The following is an 18,532-nucleotide window of genomic DNA, read 5'->3' on the forward strand; positions in this document are numbered from 1 at the left end:
CTTACTAACTGCTAGCCTCAGCTTGAATCTTTCTTCAGGCCTTAGTAACCTCTTAACACATTGCTGTGTCCTCCTGTGATTTTTTTTTTCAAATGGATTTAACCATCTTAATTAATTGATATTCATAATAGGAAAAAATTTTTTGAAAAGTGTTGTTTTGGTGTGATGGTATTTTCCATTAGCAGACAGTAAAATTTGATAGATTTTAATACCATACCAGAAGTACTGGCATAAAGGTTTTGTGCTTTAATTATAATCTGGTTTTCAGGACTATGTTAGATAAGATAAGGATGATTAATTTGAAAGGGCTAATGAATTTTGCCTAAATAATATGGAATTTATGACACATATATAACACTTGTCATGGATTCCACAGAATAGGATAAGCCTGTTCCGTACTTTTATGTGGCTGATATATTTTTACTATTTGCCAAGATCACTGTATCAATTCAGTCTATTCAGTAGGTTTATATAGCATGGAAGGGACATATTTTTTTAAACAGTAATAAAATAGCAAAGATCAGTTATCTAAAAGTGATTAGCCCCTAGTTATTTGCAGGTTTATGGGGTTGCTCCTTCTTTCCCCCTTCCATTTCCTGTCTGCCTTCACTACTACTGTCTTCTTCCATCCAGGCCTTTTCCAGGATGGTTTCCTCCACAGCTTTCCTTTCTTTCCATTGTGCTACCTCACTAATTTCTCTGTTTGATTCTCTGCAAAGCTGCCTCTGCTCCTTGACTTAACAAATGTTCCTGTTTATTTCCCCAGCCTAATCCTGGAGCTAGTTAATACTTGAGATGAATTTCAGGGGCTTGGGGATGTAGGGACGGTATTAGGGTAGAGGACAATGAAATAGAAATCAGTTTTTTACCTCTTCTTTAAGAGCTAGTAACAACCTAACCAAGACAAGGAACTTCTAATATTATGTGAGGGAGCTTGAATCCTACTTCTCCTTTACTCTGAGAGTGTCATGCTACTTATAGCTCTGATGGGAACTCATTATCACCACTGATACTCATATAATTGCAAATTAACTCAAATAAATTACTCAGTTTTTCAGACAAAATTTATTTTTTTTTGCATCTAAAGATTCTTGGATAAGTTGTAGAGCTTTTATGTAACATATCAGTAGTTAATTAACATATTCAGTACTTGAGGCCCTTCTTGAACTTGTCGATACCAAGCATTGAAATTTGACAAACAATATAAAATAAAATTGAATAGGCTTTAAGACACATAGGATTATAGGGAAAAGAAAGAGTATGTTTTTTCTTTATCCAAGAAAAAAGTTGCATAGCTTTTTAAAAAAAAAAATTAAGGTAATGGGGTTAAGAGTAACTTGCCCAAGGTCATATAGCTAGGAAATTATTAAGCATCTGAGGTCAGATTTGAACTCAGGTCCTCCTGACTCCAGGACCAGTGCTCTATTCACCGTGCTTCCTAACTGCCCTCTCTGCTTAGCTCTTTAGCTTGATAGCTAAGCTCTATTAAAAGTAGCACGTATACTGAATTTTAAGACAGATGTTAAATTGCTTACAGAAAGGTAGCTATTACTATACATGACTTAGTATACCTTACATCATGTAGGTTTTTACAATTTGTTTTATAAGAGCAGCAGATCCAGTGTCTACACTGAGCTCAAATAATTGCAGTGATTAACCTGATTTTTTTAAAAGAGTAACAAAATTCTCTTTTGTAATTTGTAAACAAAATGAGTAGTCTTGGGCATTCTCACCAATAATAATAAAGTCTACAAATTAGGGCAGGGAGTGTTCATATAAAACAAAGTTGGGGAACAAATTTCATGTTTCCATTAAGTACCTTTAATTCTGTGGTTGTAAAGATTTTTCTCCTTTTTTGTGCAGGAGTCCAACCTATTCCTTCTCAGGGAGGGAAATTAGAAATAGCTGGCACTGTTGTTGGCCATTGGGCTGGAAGCAGACGAGGACGGGGTGGACGAGGACCTTTCCCTCTACAAGTGGTTTCTGTGGGAGGACCAGCAAGAGGGTAAGTTAAAGTAGTAAATTTTTTTAAAAATTATCTAGCTAAATCAAACAGTTTGAAATTAGTTGAAACTTCTTGATTTCATAGTTTCTGATTCAGAGAGTAAATGGTACAGTGGAGTAAATGGTTCTCAATAAAGGTATTATGCTCTGTGACATTTTTATGGTCTTTCAATTTTATGTATACTTTCAGTTGCCGTATCTACATTTACAGCATTTCTTATATCTGATCCATTCTTTCTATTCACCCAGCTTCTACCCTATGTCAGAACCTAACCTTTTGCCTAGAATACCATCTTGGTCTCTGTGCCTAAAGTCTATAGACCTTCTCCATAGTTGCCAAAGTATTTTCCTAAAGCTTAAGTCTCCTAATCAATAAATTTCCAATGACTCAAATACAGATTCCTTGATTTGTCATTAAGAGTTATTCACAACCTAGCCATTACCTTCCTTTGTAGCCTTCCTCCACATGATCCCCTGCCTTCCTGCATGGGACAGGACAGCCAGTTTGATCCTCTTGTCTTTCTTCCCATTTAGCTTTCCATCTCCCATCTTGTGTCTTTGCATAAAAACAAGATGCACACACTGCCTGTCTCTATCTCCACTAACCACTAGAAATTTTCCCTCTTTTTTCCTTCTTCTCCTGCCTTTGATTAACCCTCCTTCCTGTAATTACGTGGTATGTATTTTTAGCTTTTATGAAGGAGGAGTAGAGTCGAAAGCTGTCCTTGAAGCTAGTCAAGTCTAGTACCTATTCTGTTTCGATATATAGACTATACAATCCTACCTGCTTGGATTACTTAACCTCTTTCAGAGCCATAGGCAATTCTTTAAGAATATATGAGTCATGGGGCAGCTAGGTGACACAGTGAATAGAGCACCAGCCCTGGAGTCAGGAGGTCCTGAGTTCAAATTTAGCCTCAGACACTTAATAATTACCTAGCTGGGTGACCTTGGGCAAATCACTTGACTCCATTGCCTGGCAAAAAAAAGTAAACAACAACAACTAAAAAAAAAGGATGAGTCACAAAGAAGTTATTGACCTTTATTAATAGGGAGAATTTCTTCATACACAGTTCTCTACAGGAAATGAGTTGAATTAGAAGAATAATAAGAGCCATTCCCCAATTGATAAATGGTCAAAAATATGAATAGGCTGCTTTCAGAGGAAAAAAAATCCAAGCTTTCAATAGCTATATAAAAAGATGGCTCTAGATAATTACAGAAATGCAAATTAAAAATACTACCATTTCACATCTGGGAGGTTAGTTAAAATGACAAAAAAGGAAAATGACAAATGCTAGAAGAGATTTCAGAAAAGCTACCCTAATGCACTGTTTGTAGAATTAAGAACTGGTTCTACCATGCTGGGGAAAAATTTTAAATTATGCTCATTTGATCTAACAATGTCACTTCAATCTATCTCCCAAAGAAGTCAAAGAAAAGGGAAAAGTATATGTACAAACATTTATAACAGCTCTTTTTTGTTAGTATGCAGAGAATTGGTAGCTGAGAGTGTCCCATCAATTGGGGAATGACTGAACAGGTTGGTCAATGAATGTGATAGGATGCAATTGTGCTATAAGAATTGATGAAGGGGTTAATTTTGGAAAACCTGGGAGATCTTGTATGAATTGGTACATGATGAAGTGAGCAGAAGAACACAAAGTAAACAACAATATTTTAACAGTAATCAACTATTAAAGACTTAGTTACAATGGATAGAGCACCGGCCCTGGAGTCAGGAGTACTTGAGTTCAAATCCAGCCTCAGGCACTTGAAAATTACCTAGCTGTGCAGGCTTAGGCAAGCCACTTAACCCCATTTGCCTTGCAAAAGCCTTAAAAAAAAAAAAAAAAGATGTAGTTACTCTGATCAATGCAATGACCCCAGTTCAAAAAGGACTCATTATGAAACATGGTAGCGATCTTCAAATAGAACTGATGGACTCTGAAGTATATTTCCTTCTCTTTTTATTTTATCTTTTGACATGATTATTGGAGGATTTTTTTTAAATCTCTTAAATATGACTATATTTGTGATAAATTTTGCTTTTCTTGCCTTCTCAATGGGTTGTAAATAGGGAGGGAGAAAATTTTGATCTTAAAATTAAATTTTAAAAAAGTTCTATAATGATGATGACATGATAATGATAATGATGATGAAGAATCTGTATACCACTGGAATCACCAGTCTGGTCTACATCCCTATATTATCAAACTCTTATTTATGTCCATATCATTTTGTCTGGTATATCTAAACCTATTGAGGACAGAGATGATTTTGGTTTTAGCTTGGTATCCCTAGCATAAAACACAGTATCTGATGTATTTATAGTACAGGCTTAATAAACGCTTAATGTTTTTTAACTGACTGGTACTTATTAGTTCCTTTGCTTTTTTGTTTTTTTAGTTTTTGCTAGGCATTGGGGTTAAGTGGTTTGCCCAAGGCTGCACAGCTAGATATTATTAAGTGTCTGAGACTGGATTTGAACTCAGGTACTCCTGACTCCAGGGCCAGTGCTCTATCCACTGCGCCACCTAGCCACCCCCATGCACCACCTAGCTGCCCCTGCTTTGCTTTTAAATGAAAATGATAGAAACAAGTCAGAATTGTTTCTGATGTTCCTATAATTGATAAAACATTTAAAAATAATGTTTATTTAAATATAATAATGAAAATAAATCCTGTTAAATTTACCTTCTTTTAGTGTTGAGTGCTAGGCAGTTTGAGTTGCATTTTGCTACTAGGGTAAAGTTCTTTAAAGTTCCTTTTACATAGATGGAAAATAACATTTTTATTTCTCAAGGGTTTTTTTTTTTTAGGTTTGTTTTTATTTTTGAAAGGCAAATGGGGTTAAGTGGCTTGCCCAAGGCCACACAACTAGGTAATTATTAAATTAAGTGTCTGAGGACAGATTTGAACTCAGGTACTCCTGACTCCAGGGCTGGTGCTCTATCCACTGCACCACCTAGCTGCCCCTCTCAAGGGTTTTTGTATGAAATAAGTGTGCATTGAGTTATAAACAACAATCTCTTGGTGTCTCTATTTTGAAAAACAATTTGCTAATATAGTTTTAATAAACTAGTCACTGTTGAGATCATTAAACCCAGCCTGTGTCCTTCAAATTAGCCATCTTTTTAATTTTGCTTTGTTTGAAGAACTGTCAATGAAAAATATAGATAATTTTATTTTTGTTTTATACCTTAGACGTCCAAGAGGAGTAATTTCCACTCCAGTGATCAGAACATTTGGAAGAGGTGGAAGGTACTATGGAAGAGGTTATAAAAGCCAGGGAGCAATTCAGGTAATCAGCAATGATTTCTTTGCTTTAGTACCCCATACACCATCCTAAGCTGGTCCTCTACTTACTGTGGTTTTATTTTCTCTACTGGTCTCTGCAGAAAAAGAAATTTAGAATATGCTAGCAAATTATTGACATTTCTGCTTGTAAAATTAATAGAAATATTAGCACGTCATTAAGAATAACATTCTAAAACAACTATGAATAGTAGATTTAATGGAAGTAGTTCAGGTGATTTCAGGTACAATTTTATGTTAAGCATATTTTGTTAAATGTAGCTAATTTGAAGGTTTAAGAAAAAAAGATGTATATTAAAAGAAAATTTCAGAACTCTTATGCTTCTTCTCCCTCCTAGACTATTTTAGCCAGTTCTATTAACCTATCTCTTTTTTCTTTTAATTGTTTTTTCCCAGTTTATCTGAGCATGTCCACCATAGAATACTGTAGCTGTTGTTTGATACTCCCTTTAATATTTTTTTTTGGTCCACTGTAACACTTGAGAACAATGATAGTGCTTGATTGAAATGTTATTATATACCATACTAATGATATATATACACAATCAACACCATGTTTATTAAAACTTTTGAAAAGTGTACACTCTTACACTCTAAGTAGAAAATTCCTATTCCAAGAAACCCTTAGAGCCTTCCCAACACTCCTTCCCTTGAAATACAATTTCATTTTGTTGTTTTCCAGTGACTTTTTAAAATCTTAGTCTTGGTATATGGGAGTCATGGGGGTGATATCAAAAGCATCTGGGAATATGTACTAAAGAAAATATTTTAAGTTAATGGTAAAATAATTAAACAAGTAAACATGCCAATGCAAAAAAGAAGAAAAAGAACTGCCATTTTCTGAACAGGAATCTGTATTTTGACCTGAAGAAAGAGGTCCTCATGGACAGCCCAAGTGTTGAAAATAGCAATCTTATCTGGTGGTACAAAGGCCTGACCTACACTAGTAAGATCTAAATTGATAAAGAAATGAAAATGGTAAATAGAAATGAGAAATCATAGTTTTGGTGATTTCAGCTGTTTGTGAATTTAATTATGGCACCCAAGGTTGGAAACTATTTGAACAAAGGGAGAATAAATTCTCTGACTTGTCCAAGGAATATAGTATTCATAATCTCTAATTGTTTTTACTCTTACTGCCAACACCTTGGTCATTCAGATGTACCCCAAATAAGTATATTTCCTGTTTTCCAAATTTGATTCATTAGACTGTCAGGAAATAGTTGCATTTTTCAAGTTCATTGTTACTTCCAAAGTGCCACACTCTAGTGTTTCTTACTGACATATACCAGTTTGTAAGACAATAAAGTGGTTATGATGAAATGCATTGTACCAGAGATTTGGGATCTTCGATCTCTCAGGGCAATCCAATTCCTGTATGATAAAATTCCAAAACTTTAATTCCATAAGATTACTATTTCATAAATTAATCTTAATACTAAATATTAATTTTAGTAATTTATAAATTTGTGAAAGTGTGCAAAATATGGAATTGAAGTGGTGCTTTGTAAAATGTTATAAGAGTTAAGAAATTTAGAAGTAAAATAGTAAGAGAAGGCTTCATAGAAAGGAGTTTGGGTGTTGAATGAAGAATAGAATTTGGCAAAATGGAAAAAAGTACTTGTATGGAATAGAATATCATTTTAGTATCAGAAGGCTGGAAGGGACCCTTAAGATGAGTTAGTCCTCACTTCTTCTTTATTATAGCTGAAGATATTAAACCCAAAGTGGAAGTTACATGATTTCAATCCTAGGTCACCATAACAGAGTTGAGATGTAAATGGAGGTCCTTTGATTCTAAATCTGGTGGTCTTTTTGCCATGCCACAGCATGTTATTTTCCTGGACAGTGATGTTCCATCACAGTAAGGCCACAGGAAGCCATCCTCTGACAACCGCCATTATTCTCTCCAGTGGTCTACATTGTATACAGAAAACCAGTACTTAATATTTCATGACACAAAACAGCTATAGGCAAACTGTATAATTAATTGGTTTTCATATGAAAACTTTTTTTTTTTTTTAAGGAAAAAGCCTATAAGATGTGTAGCTTCAAATTAGGAATATATTGGGGACAAAGTTGGTGGTCTAAGAGTGGTGCCATATAGTTAATAATTGGATGAATGCATGTTCTCAGCAATGTAAATGCAGATTGGAACCCACCTCCAGGCTTACCTCTTGTGCCCTTCTTGTCTAATACAAAGTGATCTTCCTACTGGAATTTTGTGAAGAGGTGTCTTTGCTTTTTCAGTGCTTTTAAGGATCATTAAAGGGCATGGATGGGTTATGTTGACAGTAAATTATTTGAGCAGAGCAGGGTAGGGATGCTGGTGGAAACTTCCTTCTGGTCCCCACTGGGAATTCCTTCAGTGTATAGAGAGAGGAGCCCAGGGTCCATTTCAGAGATCTATTGGTTGGAAACTTGCACTAAAATAACCGATGACTGTTTATGTAATTCCCCTTTTCTAATCTCACAAACATATACCTTTAGCTTAGTCTCCAATTCCATGATACTTCCCTTTTCTTATTTCTCTCTGTCCCTTTCTTATACCATCTTTTCTATTTTACCCATTCCTTCTCACTTCCATTTCCTAACCCCAGCATGACAGTTGACATTTCCCAAAGATCTCTTTTAATCTCTTTTTTCCTTCTACATTCATTCATTGTCTTGATCATTATCTGGTTGAAGGTGCCTAGATCTTCTAAGCCCCATAGATCTAGCTACCCATAGGAAATCTCTATTTGAATGCCTTGCCATTACCTCCAACTTAGCATGTTTAAATCTGATCTCATCTTACTCCCAAGGTATTTCTTTTATCTCTAAATTTTCTCTTTCCTTCATAGAATTGTAGTATGGATTTTGGAGATCATCTAGTTCAAGGGTCTTAACCTTTTTTGTGTTTTGATCCTTGGGGTAATTTTGTGAAGAATGCATAAAACAAAATGCAAATTATCAAAATAAATTTTTTTAAAGATGAAAAACCCTTATATTAAAAAGGGACAAAGCTCAGTCTTTATTATTCTACACCTTATTAGGCACTGTTAACTAGTGCTCTCTCATATGCTTTCATTTAACTCACGTTTTTACTTTTAAAGTTTGCTTTTGGTTCCTCTATAACTTTAACTACTATAACTGAAGTGACTAGTTGCCCAGAACACTGAACCTGGTGTCATAAAGGACAGTTCAAATCCAAACTCAACATTTATTAGCTGTGCAAGTCCATTAATCTCTATTTGCCTCAATTTCCTCATCTGTAAAATGAGGATAATAACAGATCCTTCCAGATCTGTGTTTTTTATCTCTCAGAGTTGTTGTGAAGATCAAATGATGGTAATAAATGATATGCCTGGCAAATAGTAATTCTGTATAAATGTTAACTGTTATTATTCTCCAATATTAGCTCTTGCCTTTTTTGTTTGATTGATTTAGATCTATGAACAGTTTGTTTAAAAAGCCTTTTACCAGTTTAGAATCTAAAAATCTCATTCATTATTCCCCTCACTAATGCTTTTGTTACCAAATGTTATAATATTCTTTTTTTCCTTCACAGTGACCAGTATTTTTTGGATTTACCCTTTTTCTTCATTTCTTCTTGAATGAAGTCCCTCATCAGAAATGCTTTGGATTACCCCCATTAGAGTCCTAGCTTGTCTTCCTATCTCATGTCATGCTATCCATTACAAGTTAACTTTCTTAAAATAGCTTTCTTGTCATATCATGCCCCTTCTTCAGGACCTACAGTGGAATATTCTATTACAAATAATATCTAATCCAAACTCCTTCAAGGCTTTTTTAATAATGCTATCCACCCAATTTCCATTGATCAGTAGTCATCCTGGACTTGTAAGTCCTCTTTTCTCTGCCCCACACACATGCCATACTTCCAATTGCTTTATCATTTTGTTCATATAATTCTTCCTAGAATGTCCTGTCTTTACCTTTCTATCTATTCAAATATCATCTAATCTTTAATGCATTCTGCTTCTACCATGAATGTTAATAGCTGCTCTGGTTTATATTGCTCTCCCTTTTCTGAAGTCAAATTGTATTTGATGGATTGAAATATTCACACCATGAAACATACACATCTGAATCTAGTGACCCTGACCCTCCTAAAGAATTTTTTTTCTTTTGGTTCAGTCTGAAAAAACCTAAAGGACAATAGAGTAAAATGTCCCTTTGTACATGGCATGACAAAGTCTTTTAAAGAATTCTGATTACAGGAGAACTGTGGTCCAGCTAGAATTCCTTCTAAAAATCTCAACAAAAGGAACTTTGGAAATAGAAATTATTCAAGAATGAATTCTTGTGTTTCTCAAGAGTCTTAGCAAGAAAAGGTAGGAAAAAACTGTTCCTACAGTGGTCAGATCACTGAGAAATTATTTGAGAGTTGTATTGGACCATGACAAAATGATTTCTGAATGCAAAAAGCAGAGGTGTAACTCCTTTGTGGGGGTTGATTATTTAATATATTTTTTTTATTTTGAATTCCAAATTCTCTCCTTTTTCTCCCCTCCCCCACCTTTTGAAAAACACGCAGTTTACTATAGGTTATACATATGCGTTCATGCAGAACATAGTTCTATATTAGTCATGTTGTAAAAGAAAACACAAAGAAGAAAAATAAAGTTTAAAAAAGTCCACTTCGATCTGCCTTCAGCCTCCATAAGTTCTTTCTCTGGAGATTTTTCATCATGAGTCCTTCAGAATTGTCTTGAATCATGCAGTGGCGGAACTCTTGAACTGAATTAGTTTCTAACTCAATTAAAATATAACTTAATTACTTTTATTTGTCCATGATAGCTACATTAAAGATAAAGTTAAGTCATTTAAATGAGGAATTATTTTGAACACCAATACTGGTGTTTTTTTTCTGGTGTAATGATCAGCAGAAAAGATTCAGAAGGAATATAATAGTATAATTCTATGCTGTTGTTTTTCTGTTGCCAATAATGTTTCAAACTGAAAAAAAACACTGAAGACAATGATGATGTTGTTATGTCATTAACACCTTCACATACATTATTTCATTTGATCTTTTTTTTTTTAGATTTTTGCAAGGCAAGCAGGGTTAAGTGGCTTGCCCAAGGCCACACAGCTAGGCAATTATTAAGTGTCTGAGACCAGATTTGAACCCAGGTACTCCTGACTCCAGGGCCAGTGCTTTATCCACTATGCCACCTAGCCGCCCCTTCATTTGATCTTGATAGACAAACCAGTTACTTCCCATTTTAGTCATGAGGAGGCTGAGATGCAGATGGAGATTTGCTCCAAGGACAGTAGAAGTCTCTTGTCTGGCTTCCTGGCCAGCTCTGCTAACCCTCTTGGCTTCAAGCAGTCTACTGGAAGCATTAGGCTGCTGAACTTGGTTGCTTTGTATTCCTTACCTTGTGCGGCATTCCTGCCACTATGCTTTCTTGAGGAGACACACCTAATTTAATACAAGAAACATATTAACCTTCCTTGGATCAGCTTTTCTGACCTTTTAGCTATCCCCTGACCTGTGAGTTCATAAGGAGAGAGCTGTCACTCCCATCCTGTTCCACTTGATGAATCCATCATCCTGCTTTTCTCATGTCCTCTTGACAGCCCATTTGTTCAACTAGCAATGTCACTTATCACCTGGGAATGTAGCATGTAGAATTTATAAAACTTATTTACAACTCAGGTCCCCTGATAACATAGAAACACTAATACATGAACAGAATGGAAGGAAAAAAATTCATAAATGAAAAAGAATGGTGTGGCTCCACCCTAGAAGGGGAGAAGCATCAGTGGCTCATATTAAGAAAAAGAAAAATCATTTTGGGGGAGACAAAACATAAAATTTTTTTCCTTTTCATCATCTCCTTTCATCCTCCAGAGATTGCAAGCAATCCGGATTAATTTCCTTTCAGTTCTTCCTTCCAGAATGTATCTCAACTAGCACAGCTTTCCCTTCTTTTGGCCCTTAATACTTCTTTTCCAGTAGCCTCTCTACGTTGGTAATTACCACATAATTTAGCACTAAATTATAAATAGCTTTGTATTGGTTCTTTCATGTGACTCAGACTAGATCATAAGCTCCATAGGACAGAGACTCTGCATTCTCCTGCCTTTCTAAGAACTGCAATATAGTTTAATGCAATATTCAGTGAATTCTTGTGAGTTGCATCATCATCTCAAAGAATCTGACATTGATATTGTTTTCAAAAGAAACTAGACTTAATGGGAGGGGGGGAGAAGAAAAGAAGAAGGGGAAAGAGAGAGAAAATCCTCTCGTGAGGCAGTTCCTGAAAATCCGTAGCTCTTTTTTTTTTAACTGTCTCTTGTTTTTGTTTAAACATTTTCCATTCTTTTGTCTGTTTCTAAATACTAGTTGTCTGACTGTACTAAAAGCTAAAATAATAGAATGGAAAATAGATTTTTTTAGAGAAATCAGGATCTGAGAAGAAATTTTATCTCTTATCTAAAGTTTATAAAGACTAATTTCTCAGTTGGTAATAATCAATAGGTCATCTCCATTGATGATAGAGTATGAAATGGGACTTCTGTTTTATCATGATAATTATTGGAAGGTACTGATCACAGAATTTCAAATGTGGAACAGAAAAATCACAGAATTTAAAATGGAAAGGTGCCATAGTAACCATCTAATCTAACCCATGCCCAAAAAGAAATGAGGGGAGCCAAATCCAACCCCTCCTGAGAGAACCCATTCTAATTTTAGACCACTGGCTATTTTGAAGTTTTTTTTTTTCCTCCTTTTTTTGCCTTCAAATCTAAATTTGCCTCTTTATGATTTCACTCTGCTTCTGGTTCTGACCTATGGAGCCAATAGAATCAGTCCACATGACAGTCCTTTACATACTAGAACCCAAGGGTATCTCCTGTTGAGTCTTTTCTTCAGACCAAAAATCCTATTACTTTCAACCAGTTCCTCATGTGACATGTATTTAAGTACATGGATTCCTTTCTGGTTGGCATCCTGGATAGTCTTAAACTGCAGGACTTGGAATGATAAGCAGGATTTCAGACATATGGTCAGGAGAAAGCATGGAGGGACTTAGTCCTACTAACATTTTCCTGGAATTCAAAGATTTTGGGGGTTTTTTGATGCCTCTTCATAAAATCTCACTTTTCCTTGGAGTGCTTATCTAGCCTTTGCTTGATAACAATGGATGATGGGAGTGGGTTAGTGGGGACTACACTACCTTCTGAGGTGCTCATTCTGTGTTAGGACTTCCTCTAATGAAAAGGACATTTCTTTATACCTAGAGAAAAAAGTATGCCTTTTTGAAATTTTCCCCAATTTTTTTCCAAATAATTTTAACTCCCACTCAGATCTTTTCTTTTCCAGGCTAAACATTCCTATTTTTCTTCAGTTGATCATTCTATAGCCTAGTTCCTGTGCCCTCTTCATTTTGGTTTACTCTCTTCTGGTCTTCCTCCTATTTGTCATTATCCTTCCTATAAAGTAGTCCTCACCACTGAACAGTGTCCTTCATGGGTCTGATGAGTACAAATTTTAGTGGGACTATTCACCTTTTTGTCTAGACATTCTACCCCTCTTAAATGAAGTGGTATTTAATTTTTTGACTGATCTTTCATATTGTTGATTTATCTAGATCCTATAGTATTCTCAGCCTATCCTTATGTTCTCCTTCCCATCTCTCATCATTGTCACATCTCTAGATTAATAAAAGACTAGATTTGGAAATCTTAAAATTCATCTGTGATGTCATCCCTGTAGCCTTGGTCAGGTCACCTGATTTCTTTGAGCCTCACTTTCCTCATTTGTAAAATAGGTGTAGTATAACCTGTACCATATATCCAACAAACATTATGAATGGTACAGAAGAGGCAGAGGACCTACCATTGCCAATTTGCCTTGGATACTTAACCTCCCTCTGCCTTTATTTCCTCATCTGTAAAATGAGTTCAGACTAGATGACTCTAGACTTCTGTGATTTGAAGAACCTTAAATGAGGTATTCAGTATATTTACATATTAAATTTAGTCTCTCATTCCTGCTTATCATGATGATCCAAGATCCTGAGTTCTATTCAGCTTGTTAGCTTATTACTCTCAAATGGGTCATTTGCAAATTTTGTAAGCGTGCCATCTGTGCCTTCATATAAATCAGTGATACAAATGTCAAACAACTCAGGTCCAAGAATAGATGCCTGGAGCAACCTCCCAAAGCCTGCTTTCCAAGCCGGATATTAGTTCATGCTGCCTTTTCTAGTTCTAGTAAATTCAGCTAGTTTCAGCTTCCCTTAGTGTACCATCATCTTTTTTCATAAGCCTATTCTGAGAGACTTGGTCATTTGTAATAGTATACATCCAGGACCTAGTGGAAGGAGCAGTAAACTAAAAGGCAGGAGTTTCGATTCCTTCACTAGTAAAATGAATGGAGCTGGGCTAGGAAGACAAATAAAGGTCTTGTCCTGTTTTATCACTGTCATTTTCTGGCTCTTTGATAATTATTGGGTAGCTCCAGGTGACTCTTGGTTACACATCTAGAGGGAGTTTTTAGTTTTATGGAGAAGCAGAATCAGAATTGTATACTTCATTTTAAGGCATCTTGGATGTATTTTAAGCTTCAGAAAAAATATAACCAAGCTAACCTGTCATCTTTTGCAGCTCTTTTGAATATTTAAAGTTTCTTGCAATATCATTGATTCTATCATGAAGAAATGTCATTTTTTCATCACAAAATAGAAATTCATATTTTAACGTTTAGGTCCATAAATATACCATGAATATATAATTTAGAACACTTATCTTTTCACCTTAAGGAAACTTAATACATACATTTGGATTTACACATAGGAATGGTTCTTCATTTACAAAATTAATGTGATTCATTTTACATATGCCTTATCTGTAGCCCAGTTGTGTAGGGAGAAGGGAAGGAAATCAATGTTTCTTCTGCATAGAAACATTTAAACTTATCCCACACCGGCTCCAGTACAACCCCAAAGTTTGTTCTTTCCAAGGCACATATTGTTCACTCATTTAAAAAACCTTATGAGTAAGGTGCTTATCTAGGACGTTACCAGAATTCCTTCAGTGGAGATTGCCCTTCTGCCAACCACTGACAACATCAAATGATTGCGAAGAGGAGAGGGAACTTAAACCCAGAAAGTGTTGAAGCTGGTGGTCCCTGAAAAGCAACTCTAAGGGGAGAGTGAGACATCCTGGAGACTGATGGGAGGCAGAGGTGATAGGAAAACCCAAGTGAGACGTAGCCTTTTTGGAATACTGCTGGGTACCTACCACGTATGTGGAGGTGAATCTGGTGTCTGTTTGTTCAAGTATCATTTGACAGGAGCTAGTGTCCTTTCATCGCCAGCCTACATCTGGAACTTTTCTTACTTCTCATTTTCTCTTGTGTTAAACAGGGTAAACCTCCTTATGCTGCTTCAGCAGAAGAAGTGGCCAAAGAACTTAAGTCAAAATCAGAGGAATCTAAATCCTCCGTCGTGTCTTCAGATGGATCCCTGGCTGAAAACGGAGTAGTGAATGAGGAGAAACCAGCTTCCCAGATGAATGGGAATACAGCAGATGGCAGGGCTTCCAACCAGTCTGAAAGTGCCTTGAGTAATGACTCTAAAATGTGCAATACAAATCCTCACTTAAATGCACTAAATGCAGACAGTGTTTGCCATAAAGATGATACTCTGGAGGCAGCTGTCTTAAAAAAAGAAGAGTAAACTTATTTTTTATAGAGGGTGAAGGATGTTGGAATGGTAAGGATTAGGAATATCTGGAAAGAAAGAGAGCCTACAGTTATGTACATTTTTTCCTTTCCGTAAGAGAAAAATGAGGACTTTGGAAATTCGGATCCCTCTTTGATGTCAGAGATTTAAACAACACATTTTTAGTTTTAACCAGTTGTAGTCAAAATGCTACAATAAAACAAAAAAAAGAAAGAAAATGAAGAGCATTTGACTCCCGCACTTAAAATGAAGTATACATAAAGTTTAAACTGGTTATGACAAAAGCTTGTAGTTTTGTTTCTTGAAATATAAAGAAAACAAATTTTGGCAGTCTTTAAGTATATATAGCTTAAAATATAATTTTTAGTATCTGGCACCATATGTATGCCATTATATTTGATTTTGCATTATTGTGTCACAATAAAAGCTTTCTTTAAGGCTTTGATTTCATGATTATGAAAAAAATAAGGCACAACCACAGTTTTTCTTTCTTACTTAAAATTTCATCACTGTTGATGTGGTTCTTTTGTGTTAAAAATGTGCAACTATCGAAACTAAAAATTATAGAGTAATCTTGCAGTTCTGCTGATTTTCACTCTACAGTACGTCATACATACTTTACAAGCAAGTTCAATGGAGATAAACTTGAAATCATAGAAGATGCAAATGACCTTTCAAAATCAACACAATGTGTTCTGAAACTTTTTGTGACTAATACCATGCATCCGTGATCAATGAACTATGTGGTTTTGAATCGGACGTAGACCATTAGTACTACTATTTGAGCTAAACTTCTGCATGGTTCATAATTTTTAAAGTGTGTAGTTAATATTATGCATGTTATTGTCCTTTCTTCCATTCTTACAAGTACTGTGCCCATTTGCAAAACAAAAAAGCTAATAATCAGTAATAGTCCTATAAAAGATGTTAACTATGTTTAGTCATTGACTGATCTTGCTCTAACCTTAAAATTTTGTGATTATTGACCTCTGTTGCATTTATTCTAAAACTTAAAAAAATTATCTAGCCGTTTTGAATATCAACGTTACCCTGGTGTACTCATTGCTGTATGCATTATTGTTCTCTGTTGCTGTTTTTTGCCTTCATATTAGCAAATATGAAATTCTGTGAAAAACAAAAAAAAAGCTTTGATCTTCAAAAACTACCCCCCTTCTGTAGCAGGAAACAAATTGCTTGTTCTTGAGAACTTTCCCATCAAGAATTTAGTATAAGCAAATATACCTGTATCATTTTGATGTTTTTGTTAGTGTTTCCAAACTTAATGTACTTCGAAATCAGAATCATTTCTTTATATTCGTTTTCATATAATTCTCCTGATGCTCTTCATCACACATTAGTGATCAGAAATGAGGTGTAATTCCCCATTCCCTGCCCGCAAGAGCTAAGTAGGTATCTTAATGTAAGTTGAAGGGAGTTCTGCCCTAACTCATGGATTGTGCAAGAATGAACTACTGTTGGGTTTGATTGACTGTAGATGGATTGTGGTGTGGTGTATTTGAAGGCTATTGAATGCAACTTACAATGCTTAATAAAAATCTTTATTCTTTTAGTATAAACTATAGTATGCCTTTTTAATCCATTTTTTAAAGACTACTAGCCAAGTATTTACACATATTTTAGCAAAGTCAATGTCAGCAGATTTTAGTAGATACTTAAGAGCATTAGTAAAGTGATTATTTCTTTCTTTTAGATATTTAATAGCCATTTAGGACTAAAAAGCCTAGATGAGCAATCATTAACCATGTGGCAGCTAATAAAGAAGTATACAGACATAACTGACTTTTGAGCATTTTATCTCTAAACTTAATGGAAGCAGAGCACTGGAATTACATGTGCCACCTTGTAAACAGGACCTAGAATCGAAAGGACAGACACATTGGGAAATGAGTTAGAACAGAAGTTATTTTTAGTTCCTTAATTTGTGATTCTCACTGTACCACAGAATTTAACTTCCAGTAGTACTGAAGTCTGCTTCTTTGTTTTCTTCATAGAAATTGTAAATTCCTAGACATAAGCTAGAATGACATTATTTACTCTAGGGTTTGAGGATTGTGCATTGTTCATATTTTGCATTACATTGAAAGATGACTATATATCATTATGTACTCAGGAGGATGTGATTTGACTTAGATGTAACCAGATTAATGTATTTGATGAGATTTAGTCTGTTGTTGATAATCTATAAATACATACATATATGTATATTTATTATGAGAAATCACACACCCTTCTCCTAGGGATTTGATTCTCTGCCACTGCTCCTAGTAGTGAGAAATCAGGAGAAAAGGCAACATTGATGTAATGGATGAAGAAGGCCAACCCTGAAACAGAATGCCCTCCACCTCCCTTCTAACACATACTGGATATCCCCAGAGCAAGTGATTTAACCATATGCCTTCATAGTGTTCAGTAAGATAATGCATAGTGCTGTGCAGAGATAACTTTCTTATTCCTAACTCTTTATATAGTGAATTCATAGACTGGAAAGGTAGAGAGAGAATTTCCTTTAAATGTTAAGGTCAAAAAAGAAGCATAGAATGGTACTTAAAAGACTTGGCAAGTCCCATCTACTTTTTTTGGCTATTTGACATTGACTATTGCTTCAGATTTTTTCAATTTATTGATTGGTTTTATTGATATTTTTCCTCAAAAATAATACATGAGGTGACTTGGGGAAGGGATTGCAGGGAGAAACTTGAGTGATAGAATAACAAAGATGGAGGCAGCTAGTTAGCACATTGGATAGAGCATGGGCCTTGGAGACAGGAATACCTGTGTTCAAATCCAGCTTCAGACACTTAATAATTGCCTAGCTGTGTGATCTTGGGCAAACCACTCTTAACCCCTAAGCCTTAAATAAATAAAAAAAAAATTTAAAAGAAAGAAAAACAAAGATCAAAAAAATTTTTTTTAATTAAAAAATAGAGAATGCCAAGAAGGAAAACCTCATTCCTATCGATGAATAGTAGATTTAGCCTTAGAATGATAAAAGAAAGAGACTAGTAGCTGTGGTTAGACATGGTTTCATAAATAACAGCATTAACAGGGCAAAGTAAAGTTAACAAATTTTCTTACTTGATGTCATTGTTAAACATTAATCAAGCACTTATTTAGCACCTGTTATGTCATGGGCACTGTGTTAAGCTTGGTGCATATAAATAAAAATAATGAAATAGTCCCCAATTACCAGGACTTGCCAACATGTGTCTATTTATCTACTGTGCTAAGTCCCTTATAAATATTTCATTTTTCTCCACAGTCCTGGGAGGGAGATGCTTTTTCTTATTGTTCAGTTGTGTCTGACCCTCATTGGGGTTTTTTGGCTGAGATTCATCAGTGGTTCCATTTCCTTCTCCAGCTCATTTTACAGATGAGGAAACTGAGGCAAACAGGGTCAGAGGACTTGTCCAGTGTCGCTAGCTGGTAAGTGAAGCAGATCAAGTGTGAACTCTGGAAGATGAGTCTTCTTGACTCTGGCTCTGGCA

The 18,532-nt window shown here is 35.3% G+C and overlaps 1 protein-coding gene across 2 annotated transcripts in view; it reads left to right on the forward strand.

Moving 5' to 3' along the window:
• FAM120A (family with sequence similarity 120 member A) overlaps window positions 1-18,261 on the forward strand; it is a 134,193-nt gene extending 115,932 nt beyond the window's left edge. The window contains exons 17-19 of one of the 2 annotated variants that reach the window (XM_074198343.1): window positions 1,864-2,005; window positions 5,212-5,308; window positions 14,709-18,261. In XM_074198343.1, coding sequence (XP_074054444.1) covers window positions 1,864-2,005; window positions 5,212-5,308; window positions 14,709-15,020 — 551 coding nt within the window. In that variant the 3' untranslated portion in view covers window positions 15,021-18,261. The remainder of the gene's footprint in view (window positions 1-1,863; window positions 2,006-5,211; window positions 5,309-14,708) is intronic. The other variant, XM_074198344.1, reaches the window with a different exon arrangement.
• The last annotated feature ends 271 nt before the right edge of the window (window positions 18,262-18,532 follow it).

The sequence above is a fragment of the Macrotis lagotis genome, chromosome 8 (genome assembly GCF_037893015.1).
Source record: "Macrotis lagotis isolate mMagLag1 chromosome 8, bilby.v1.9.chrom.fasta, whole genome shotgun sequence".
NCBI classification, from domain to species: domain Eukaryota; kingdom Metazoa; phylum Chordata; class Mammalia; order Peramelemorphia; family Peramelidae; genus Macrotis; species Macrotis lagotis.